The sequence below is a fragment of the Arvicola amphibius genome, chromosome 9 (genome assembly GCF_903992535.2).
Source record: "Arvicola amphibius chromosome 9, mArvAmp1.2, whole genome shotgun sequence".
NCBI lineage: Eukaryota > Metazoa > Chordata > Mammalia > Rodentia > Cricetidae > Arvicola > Arvicola amphibius.
Window position 1 is genome coordinate 60,641,576 of NC_052055.2, and position 10,887 is coordinate 60,652,462.

Consider the following 10,887-nt stretch of genomic DNA (forward strand, 5'->3'; position numbering starts at 1 on the left):
CACAGTTTATTACACAACAGGGCCTAGAGGCTGAGGTCTCAGGAAGCAGCACTGGGCACCTCCAGGGTTGTAACTGAGGCAGGAGGCTGATCTCTCAGGAGCAGGCTCCTTGCTGGCTGGTAGCTAGGCAGAAGGCAGCTGCTGGGAACGGGGACTGTATTCTCAGAACACAAGGGCAGCAGAGCTTGAGGCCACTGTGGTCAGCCTTGTGGGGCAGGCCACTTCCCGGCTCCCTCTGGACCTCTAACACCTCCCCTGGTAGCAGGAGCCACTCCCACAGGGTGCACACAGGCCAGTGCTCACTGCCACATTCCCACTGCATGGGGCACTGCAGACACTGCCTGTCACTGGCCGTGAGCCAGACACACACAGATCCCCGCACACAACGCCACCACGAGAGCTGCTGACACCTGTAAGGAAAAGGGAAGGGTCTTGAAGACTGGCTGGTGGCCACCCCAGTCAGTCACCTTCCCTTGGTCAGTTTGGTTGCTCCAGCCTTTGGGGAAGGTCACAAAGAACCCTCAGTCAGGTTTGTAAACTGTGCAGGGAAGCCTCCTCTTAGGAGCCAGGAGGCCTGAGTTATGGGCCGGCTTCTGCTCTGTGATTCCTTTTGTGGACGCGGCTTCCTCACTTCTCCAAGGCAGACATTATACTAAGTGAGTTCTGAAGCCCTTGGAGTGATATCTTTCCCCTTTCCCACTGCAGCCACTCTGGGAGCTGACCTCAGTGTCTTTTTCTGCATGAACAACCTAGTACCCTTATTTGGAGCTGTTAGTGATGTTTGCCCAGTGTCTGTATACCACATCGGGAAATCTTTGCTGATGCCCAAGTCTACAGCTTCCTTTCAGGATTCATTATACTTACAGACATTCACGGCTCCAACACCTTCGCACAGCCTGAGCAGAGGAAAGGAAGGGGAAGGAGAGAGAGTAGTCAGAACGAGGCATCATCAGGGCTTCCTCAGATGCCACATTACCGCTCATCCTTATCTTTGTCACTAAGACAAAGGTGTCTTTGTGGTGGTTGAGGCCATGCAGGACGCTATACTGAACAGATTTCAGACTGACTTCAAGTCTCGCTTGCCTTCATTCAGCTGATTCTGCAATGTGTAGCCCAAACAAGTCTCTGACAGACTTGGCTAGGCCCAGCTTTAGGAAGAAATGGCCCTCCATAGGCTCACACTTTGAAGGGCTTATCTCTAATCCTGTTTTGGGAAGCTGTGGAGTTTTAAGAGGTGGGGTTGAGCAGGAGATAGTAGGTCACCAGAAGAGTGACTTCAAAGGTTACACTCTACTCTCTGGCTCTTGATCCTGTCTAGTCTGCTGCCATGGGAACAACCTCACCACATACTGTATGATGACTAATAAAAACCCAGAGACAGATATTGGGCTTCAATATGAAGATTAGAAAAGCAAAGCAGCCAACCAATAGAGAGCTCTTTGAAATCTTCAGACTGAAAGAGAGCAAGTTCCTGCCTCATGCCACCTTAACATCCTTCCAGTGCTGTGGGCAGAGCTGCCTTACCACTCCTCACTGCAGTGGACCCAGCTCCCCTGAAACTACAAGTCAGAGGGAAGCCCCCACCACTTGTGCTGTTCTGTCCGGCACTGTGGTCAAAGGTGCCCTCCTGGGCACACAGGCAAGGGGCAGAAGTTGGCCAGCAGTTCAAACCCAGGTTAAGACCTCATGGACCTATAGGCAAGGTGCCCATCTTGGAAGAGCCAAGACCCAGAGGTAGGTACTTTGGTTCTAGTCCTAGCAGGTGCCTATGCTGGTTGGAGTTCTGGCTCTGTGGTGCCAGGGGCTTGTGTAATGAAGCCACCCAAGGCCAGTTCAAGAGCAATGGGCTCCAGGCAGAAATGGCTCTAACTTCTGTTGGTTCTTGGGGCAGAAACTGAGATGTGAAGGTGGGAGGCAGTCTAAGCAGGGAAAGTTCCTAAGGTAGTGGAGTGGACCAGGGACTCACCTCTGCTCCTCGCCCTCCAGCAGGCGCCTGTAGGTGGCGATCTCGATGTCCAGGCCCAGCTTGGAGTTCATCACCTCCTGGTACTCCTTGAGAAGGCAGGCCATGTCCTGCTTGGCCTTCTGTAGGGCAGCCTCCAGCTCAGCCAGCTTGCAGCGGGCATCAGTGAGGGCGGCCTCTCCCTGCTCCTCAGACTGGGTCACTGCAGCCTCCAGCTTGGTGTTCTGGGGACACAGAAGAGAATGGGATGGTCTATGGTCTCTGGGTGGCTCTATGTATTACCTGGATGTATTTAGTCTGCTACCATCTGAAAAACATCCCTCACTCTAAAAAAAAAAAACAAAAAAAAAACCCTTTTTCTTTATAGACCGGGTTCAATCAGAGTGACCATGGGCAGGCTTCTGTCCACATATGTTGTAGGTATACTAAATGGTAAGATCCAGGCCGGGCACATGTTGGCACTATGGCACTGAGTAGGCACCCAGCCTCCCTGGTCTCAGCATAGCTGACCCCCACATACCTGGCACTTGGCATTCTCAATCTCGGCCGTCAGCCTCTGGATGATGCGGTTCAGCTCGTTGATCTCCTCTCTGGTGCGGCGCAGGGTCTCCCCGTGCCGGATCACTGTGGCCTTCATCTCCTCACACTGGGGATGGGGGAAGCAGAGATAGATGCTCATATGGCACAGGACTCAGTGAGCACAGCCACTGAGTGCACAAGACACCCAGCAGCACAGCTCTCAGCCAGGGCTGCCTCCCCCACCTGAGTGCTGTCTGCAATCTTATTATGATTCTTGGGGTGCAAGAAGCCTTTTCTGATAGAGCCCTGGGCCCTTCCCACTGTCGCATCTAAGGATGGCTGTTGTGACCACTCACTCACCTTGGTGCCGTACCAGGACTCGGCCTCTGCCCGGCTGCGGGTGGCAATGTCATCATACTGAGCCTTGATCTCAGCCACGATGCAGTCCATGTTCAGGTCCCGGCTGTTGTCCATCTTGACGATGACAGAGGTGTCTGAGATGTGGGCATGGAGGATTCGGGTCTCCTGTGGGAAGAGAAGGAGAGAGATAGTCAGGTGTCTGGGCTTTTCTTCACCCACCATTCCCCCAACCCCCACGACTCTCTTGGAACCTGTCAGTCATATTTGTAGCAGAACTACTACCCCTAGAAAGAGACCGCTTTCTGTTTCTAACTTTCCTTCCGAGGCAGCCACGAGCATTCCCCAAATTCTCCCTTGTGGAGTTGCTTAGGCCTAGCGAATCCAGGCTGTCTCTGGATAGTTCCTTAGGTACAGACCATGCCCTAGGGTCTGATGTTCTCTAAGACTCGCCTTAGGGCCAATAGGGCTGGGCTGTACCTGTCATTTCAGGAAGAACTAGGTGGTCTCTGGGTGGACAGTTCATCTAGTCTGCTTGGCTTTTCAGTCCCCTGCCCAAGCTCTCCAGTCTCTAACCTGGCCTCATGTGTCAGATTAGGTTCCTTATGGGGGGGAGCTTTTTGGGTTTGGGGATTCCTTCTGAGTCTCATGTGTGCTTGCCACGGCTACCACCCTTACCTCTTCATACAGTCGCCTCAGGAAGTCGATCTCCTGGGTCAATGCCTCTGCATTGGCTTCCAAGTCTGACTTGCGCAGGTAGGCACAGTCCACGTCCTGTGGGGTTTGCAGAGAGCCATCATTCTAAATCCTCCTTGGGTTTGGGGCATCTGGCTGAGGAGTGGCAGGCCAGAGGGGACAGGGTGGGTGGAACTGGGTAGGGACTAGCTTCAATCACTCACCTTCTTCAGAGCCACAAATTCATTCTCTGCTGTGGCCCGGAGCGCAACTTCTTCTTCGTACCTGAGGCAGGGGAGAAAGGAGGGGTGGTCATGAAGCTGTCTCAGAAAGCAGCCTGAACTCCAGGCCTCCTAAGAGGACCTGGGAGAGGCCAGGCTCTAGGCACAGGCCCATAGGAACATTGTTGGGTCTTTGCAGTAGAGACAAGATCGTGGTATTTGGAAGCTGTGCATTTGTGCGTGTGTGTGTGTGTGTGTGTGCACGTGTGAGGTTGGGCAGAGGGAGATGCCATTTTTCCTTATCCTTTGATTGACACCCTGTCTATTATCTTCCTGGAATGAGCCCAAGGACCACTCTGGGAAGGCCTGTTCAGAGTCAAGGATAGAGGCCGGAGGCCATAGCAAAGTGCGGCACCGAAGAAGGCTGGTCCCTTTGAGAAGCAGAAGCTTTGTAAGACTCAGCGCCTATCCTTCATGGCTGTGTCACATATATATGCCATGTCATGCCTGCATCCCAGCAGATGGTAAACCCCCAAGGGCCGAGACCATGCACACTGCTGGCTGGTTTAGTAGCATCCTATTGGGTCTACCTGGGTGCGGAAGGTTTTGGAGAAGAGAGTGGGTTAGGAAACCCTAAAGGCAGCATCCAGAGGCTTAAGGGCTAGTAGGTTTCCCCAGAGTGTTTGTTGGGTGGAGAAGGGAGCCCTGTACCCCTCAGGGAGGCTGATGACAGTCTATCTTGCAAAGGAGAGGGTCTCTGCCTGCAGGAAAGCAGGGAAAGAAGTTCCTTAATGGACAAGGCGGGGGCTCCTGCCAAGACTGTCCAGCGACTCTCACCTCTTCTTGTAGCCCTCCATGGCCTCCTGGGCGTGGTTGAGCTCAGCAGCCAGTCTCCCGCTGTCAGCCTCCACACACTCAGCCTCCCTCCTCAGGGTCTCAATGTAGCCCTCGAACAGTGGCTCCACATTGCTCTCACAGCACTTGCGGTTCTGGTAGAACTGCCACTTGGTCTCCAGCAGCTTGTTCTGCTGCTCCAGGAAGCGCACCTGCCATTCAGAATTAACGTCTGAGAATGGACCCTTGCAGGAGCAGAAGGTAAGGGTGCTTGTGCACGTGCATGCATGTGTGCATGTGTGTTTGCACACATGCAGCAACATGTGGAAGTCCATGTCCTCCTTTGTTGGTGTGTCATCTTTCCGTAAGCACACTGGGGCTGAGTCAGTTTACTACCTAGGGCTCTTTCTTGAGCACTAACTTCAGTCAGTTCACCTGGGATCATGAAAAGTGCCTTACCCCCAGACTCAGCTGCCTCTTCTTAGTATGTGACCTTGGATAAGACCCTTAACCTTCTGCAGAGCAGGGTGATTAAAGTCTCAAAGTGCAGAGAGGCATGCTACCCTGAGAATGCAACACAGCACAGCAGCTGTGACAGCCAACCTGCAAATGTACGACAGGCCTGTTTAGATTGTAAATTCTGGAAAGTTAAGTGTGTGGCAATGATGGAACCCTGCAGAAACAACACAAAATAATAGGCATTTGGGGTATGAGTGCAGAAATGCCCATGTTCCACCCTTACCCTCAAGAGTGGGGTTGAAGGCCAGGGAACGTGCTGGCTGTGGAGAGAGACCCTTGACTTGCAGGAGCAGAGTCCACCTGATAATAACAGATTATTGATTCCCACGCTGCATGTTACATGTGTCTCCCCACCCCAGATTGGTCCACTCTCAGATGTAGATGACTTTGTCTGATAACCTTGCTGTATCCCTGGTGAGTTCTTTCCTGTGCTGGTTTTAGTGTCTTGTGTGTGCCAGTTCTGGACAGCTCTCCCCATCCCACAGCTGCTCTCTCCTGGAGCCCAAACCTTCCTCCCTGTGCTCAAACCTCAGCTGCATATGGCTGCCTGGATTCTGTCAAGAAGGCCGCAGGCTCGAGTTTGCTCTGGCTCTGCAGTGGATGTCTGTGGAGCCCAGACCTTCCTCTGTGGCCCTGAGGATGGGGGCTGTGACTGCAGCTCAGGTCGCATGCTGAGCACCAGTGCAGTAGCTTGCACAGGTACACCGGCGCAGCTACTCCATGGGATTAAAGCAGCCCCGTGAGATGAGCTTTCAGTCTCCACAGTTACTCTTCCTGCCCTTGATGGGGAGGACACCACCTTCCCGCATGAGCACCACTTGGTCTCACACGCTGGAAAGTCCCAGAGGGCAGCTCTGGGCGAGGTTGTGCCTGGGCTCTGTAGGCCCCAGTTCTGATTTCAGCTTGTTTTCCCATGTCAGACTGGAAGGTACTGTTTCCAGTCTCTCTCTGTCTGTGTCTCTCTGGCCTTGGGGGTTCGATGGGTTTGTATTCACTCTGACTCCTCCTCAGCCCCCAGCCTAGGCTGTGCATATGGTGGGCCCCAGGAAGGGTCTGGTCCTGGACACCCACCTTGTCGATGAAGGCTGCGAACCTGCTGTTGAGGCACTTGATCTGCTCCTTCTCCTCATGCTTCACGCACTGAGCATTGGGGTCGATCTCCAGGTTGAGGGGCGTGAGCAGGCTCTCATTGACAGAAACGCTGGTGATGCAGGGGGGTGTGGGCCCGCAGACGCCTCCAGAGCGGTATCCGAAGCTGCGTCCACAGGAGCCTGAGCGGAAGCCTCCACAGACGCTGTGGCTGCCAAAGCCCCCTGAGAGTCCACGGTAGCAGGAGATACCCCTGTAGGGAGCTGCGGAGATGCAGCAGCGGCCAGGCCTGGGCCCGCAGGCTGATGCGCAGCTGAAGTTTCCAGTTCGAAAGCCACAGGTCATGGTGGAGGATCGACACGTGCGAAGAGGAGAGAAGTTGACAGCGGATGGAGCTGAGGCCGGTGTGTTCCCTGGGTAGCGACGGCCCTTTTATATGCCCTCAGTAGCTGGCATTAAAAGAGGCCAAGAAGAGACAATAGCTGTGTTTTATTGGCTTGGCAGCGCCAGGCCTCTTAAGCTCCAACTCGCTTGCCTCCTAGTGTGGCTGTGTCAACAATCCTTGGCCACAGGCCTGTTTCATCTTCAAAGCCATTTACAAGCTTCCACCTGGTCTCTGCCCCTCCTGTGGTCTCCGGGAGAGAAGGCAAGGGGATCCCTCGGAGCATGCTCTTTGAATCCTTTTCCTGAAGGGATCTACCTGGGCTATGGATCCTGGAGAGCTGAGTGGCTTTGGGCAGAGTGGCTGGTCTGTTTTTCCCTATGAGGGACTGTGCCCCTTACATTTCCTTCTCATCTGTCCCCATCCAAAGGGCAGGTATAGATAAGGTCCTGTCTTCACTGTTATGGTCAACCACTTCCAGTTGTTTCTTTCCCGGAGCCTGGCCAGGGTGGGGTGGGGGTGGGGGCTCAGGAGACTGGAGTGGGAGCCTAGCTTGTCCTCTGCATTTTGGGTATTCCCAGCGCAGGGAGAGCAGCTGGCAGGTGGGACGGGGCAAGGCGGAATGCTCCGTGTAGACGTGAGAGCGGCGCTTCTCAACCTTCTCTAACACAGTTCCTCACTTTGTGCTGACCCCAACCATAATGCTATTTCGTTGCTGCTTCAGAGCTGTGATATTGCTACTGCTATGGATTGTAATGTAAATACCTGATGTTCGGGATGTCTGTTATGCCACCCAGGGGTCACAAGTCACAGATTGAGAGCTGTTGCTTGAATTCCGGATGGCATTGCAGGTAGGATCTGGAGCAAGGCTTGAGAACAGGCTCTCCAGAGTTCCAGGTGTCTTGGTGGGGAGTTGAAGGTGGGTTTGAGAAGAACCTGGAGGAAATGAATTGAGAGGACCCCAGACACTATAGTTTAGCTCTGGTCTGGAGACTGCTCATTCCTCTATTCTCCAGGAAATGCCAACTCGGTCACCGTGGCTGTAGCCACAGTGCTGCTCTCCGGGGATTCAGCTTTGGAGGTGGGTAGTGTGGAAAGAGTTTGGGAAAACCAGCTTTTGACCAACGGGTAATGCAGAGGCTACAACTGGGAAGAATGTTCTTCAGTGTTCGGGCTCAGGAGCTCGGGTCTGACAAAGAACAAGCAGCAAGCTCAGTGACTGTCTGGGTGTCCCTGCACCCACTGGGAAAAGTAGTATGTGGGCTCTACAGGGTCTGAAATGGGTCTGTTCCTCCCCTAGGGAGGACTCACTGAGTGGCCTAAGGCTGAGACTAGGGGGACTGTCCTTAAAGCCATTTGGCCTTATCTTCAAGTTTAGGTCACGTGACGGCTGATCTAGGAGAGTTCCCTAACCTGGTGTCTATGCTCATAAATCCTCCTAGGCACAAGTCTCTTGATGGCCTTTGAGAATGACTCCTTTGATGGGACCATTTGTGAGTAGCTACAGGCTGAGCTAAAAATAACCTGCCACACATCCCACCAGCACCTCACCTTTTGCCCTTCCCTCCTTCTTGGGGTGTGGGAGTGTGGACCAAGCACATTCTGCGGCCGAGCTTTTGGAATGAAGAGGAGCCTGTCTGTTATGGGGAACTTGTCAGGAAGCTCGGCCACACTTGCCAGGGGTGTGGAGGAGAGGGCTCTTTTGGACCCTACACTCAGGCCTCTGCACATTCAGGCCAGTGTGTGGGTGGTGTTGGAAAAGGGCATCTGGTATGAGAGACCCACCATGGTGTTGGCCTTGAGGCTTGGGCCTAGTGGGATCTCTGTGGCTGCTGGATGGAGGGCTGCCTCCTCCTGTCATGCTAAGCCTTAGCAGGTTTACAACTGCCAGACACCCAAAAAAACCTAGCTCTTTTCTCTCCTGTGCAGAGGGAAGCATCAGGAATGTCTTGCTTCAGCGGTCACATGGGACCAGGTCATTGAAGTGCTGAGGGGTGGTGAGTCTTTCTGGAAGCTCATCTTCCTCATTGCCCCATTGGTCTCTGGCTAGCTCATCTGTCCCAGTTCTGGAACTGGAATCAATCGGGTTCTTTCTCTGAGGGACTTTGTATAGACACACACACCTACTCAGTTCAAGAAGCCATGATGATGTTCACTCCTGTCCGGCTCTTGTTGCACAGACTCCCAACATTCAAGGCTTCCTTGGCAACCGGTGTCTCTTACTTGCGCTGTGTGAGGCCCAGGCTGCTCTGGCTGCCCTTGTGTGTAAAATTAAAATGGCAGCAGTATAGCACATGGTTTGCTGGCATAGGATAAAATGGTACCAGCTCAAGCCATGGGAAGGGTCACCCCACCCCAATTTCATGCTTACAGGGTGACTGGGCAACCAGCAAGATCGTGCGAAGGGACAGTGTCATGTCCAGTGAGATGCCAAGCACCACACCCTGGGTCAGCAGAAAACAGCCATGGATTTATGAGGCGACCATTGCCACCTCAAAAAGCCTAAATTAGAGTTCACACATATAAGTGCCAAAGAACAAAGACACTGGGACCTGGGAGCCCCTGAATATAGACACAGACAGGTAACTGACAAAGGGCCCTAGGCAGCTCTCCCCGACCAAGACTGGCTCTGCCCATCTGGGATCCAGATATGACTGGTTCTGGCTTTGACCAAGGCCTTATAAAGGCTCTGGCTGAGACTACAGTCCAGTCATAAGGCCTGTGTTCTGTGCCTGCTCTGGGATGCTCCTTGTTGCCTCAGCTGCCTGAGGACTGGCCTGTGTCAGCTGCCTGAGGACTGGCCTGTGTCAGCTGCCTGGGTCACCTGCTTGCCCTGCTCAGCCAACCCTCTGAGTCCTGTCTGTTGTTCTGGGCTTTTGCTCCCCACCTGGGTGTCTTCCTAACTGTGTTTTTCTGGTTGTACTCACCTGAACGCCTGGCTTCTTATTCATGTCCCTGGCTTTGCTACTTCTTTTCTTTGTGTCTTAGTAGCCCAGGGCCTTTGCTTTTGTTTCTGTCCTCTCTTAATTGAATTTTAAGGAACACCCCTGTGTTCCAAATGATCTCAAATGCTGTGCAAACGTCAGTAGGTATATCTCCACATGTGTCCTTCAGTTTTCTTAACACAAATCATTCAGTGTGAACCTGTGGGACCAAGGGACTTGCCTGGGCTGGGGCCTACCCGTCTGGTGCCTGGCTGCTTGTAGAAGTGATATTTATTTGGGGGAAGCTGTTGCTGGCAAGTTAGAGGGACTGGGAGTCAGGAAATGTAGCTACGAGTTCTGAATTGGATTGAATTGGTGTGAAAGGGTAGTTAATCTCTGCAAGGTTTCCTTCTTCAGCTGTAAAATGGTGCCGTGGCTGCCTGGGCTCTGTGATGAGTTAGCCTGGGCTCTGTGATAAGCTAGCCTGGTCTCTGTGATGAGTTATCCTAGGCTCTGTGATTAGTTAGCTTGGGCTCTGTGATGAGCTAGCCTGGGCTCTATGATGAGCTAGCCTGGCCTCTGTGATGAGCTAGCCTGGGCTCCATGATGAGCTAGCCTGGGCTCTGTGTTGAGCTAGCCAGCTGGTGTATGTGAAACGCATCAACTCAGCCCATCTAGGGCTCTGTTCCAGGCCTTTATGACCTCTCTTCTTTCACTCTTGGCATTTCCGTCTGTGAAGCCTGTGAAGCCACCATGCACAACGGCCAGCGGTCCCTGCCACATGCTTGACAGCTGCATGTTGCAAAAGCACTATGCTCCTCACAGGACAGAGGAGAATTTATTACACGCCATGTGTCCTCCAGGGGCCAGCTGGTCAGCTGGGTCAATTTGCAGTTATGCCTCAGTTAAATGGTGACTGACAAGCAGGTGGTCGAGGCTGGTGTGATGGGCACACCTGTCTCAGCAGCAGCTGGAGGCTGGGAAGGATGGAAGAAGAGCATCTCAGAAAAGCATGGAGCGCGGCAGGTGAGTAGCTATGTGGGTGGAGCGCAGAGGATGTCACATCTGAAGGATGAACCTGGTGTCCATGCTGACATGCCGACAAGAGATGCTCATTATATTACTTACATTTTATTTTGTCAGTGTAACTGAATACCTCATAGAAACAGCCCAAGGGAGGAAGCTATGTTTTGGTCACTGTTCAGGGGACACAGTCCACCATGGGGGAAAGGTGTGGTACTAGAACCACTCATATCCATGGCAAGGGGACCTTGGGGCTCTGTCTGCTCATATCTCAGCAGCCCAGGGAGAGCAGAAATCAAGTGATATCCATAAGCTCTGCCACTAGAGTTCTACACTGGCCAACTAGATTCCGTGTCCCCAACGATGTCACCAGATGGGACA

At 53.1% G+C, this 10,887-nt stretch overlaps 1 protein-coding gene across 1 annotated transcript; it reads right to left on the reverse strand.

Annotated features, from left to right (window-relative positions):
- Positions 1-243: 243 nt before the first annotated feature.
- On the reverse strand, positions 244-6,534 carry LOC119822774 (keratin, type II cuticular Hb1-like). Its single transcript, XM_038342301.1, has 9 exons — positions 6,160-6,534; positions 4,573-4,781; positions 3,739-3,799; positions 3,518-3,613; positions 2,843-3,007; positions 2,484-2,609; positions 1,967-2,187; positions 865-896; positions 244-410 (listed from the first exon to the last, which is right to left on the reverse strand). The coding sequence occupies exons 1-9, from the start codon at positions 6,520-6,522 to the stop codon at positions 244-246; spliced, it is 1,440 nt and encodes a 479-aa protein (XP_038198229.1). The 5' UTR covers positions 6,523-6,534.
- Positions 6,535-10,887: the final 4,353 nt, after the last annotated feature.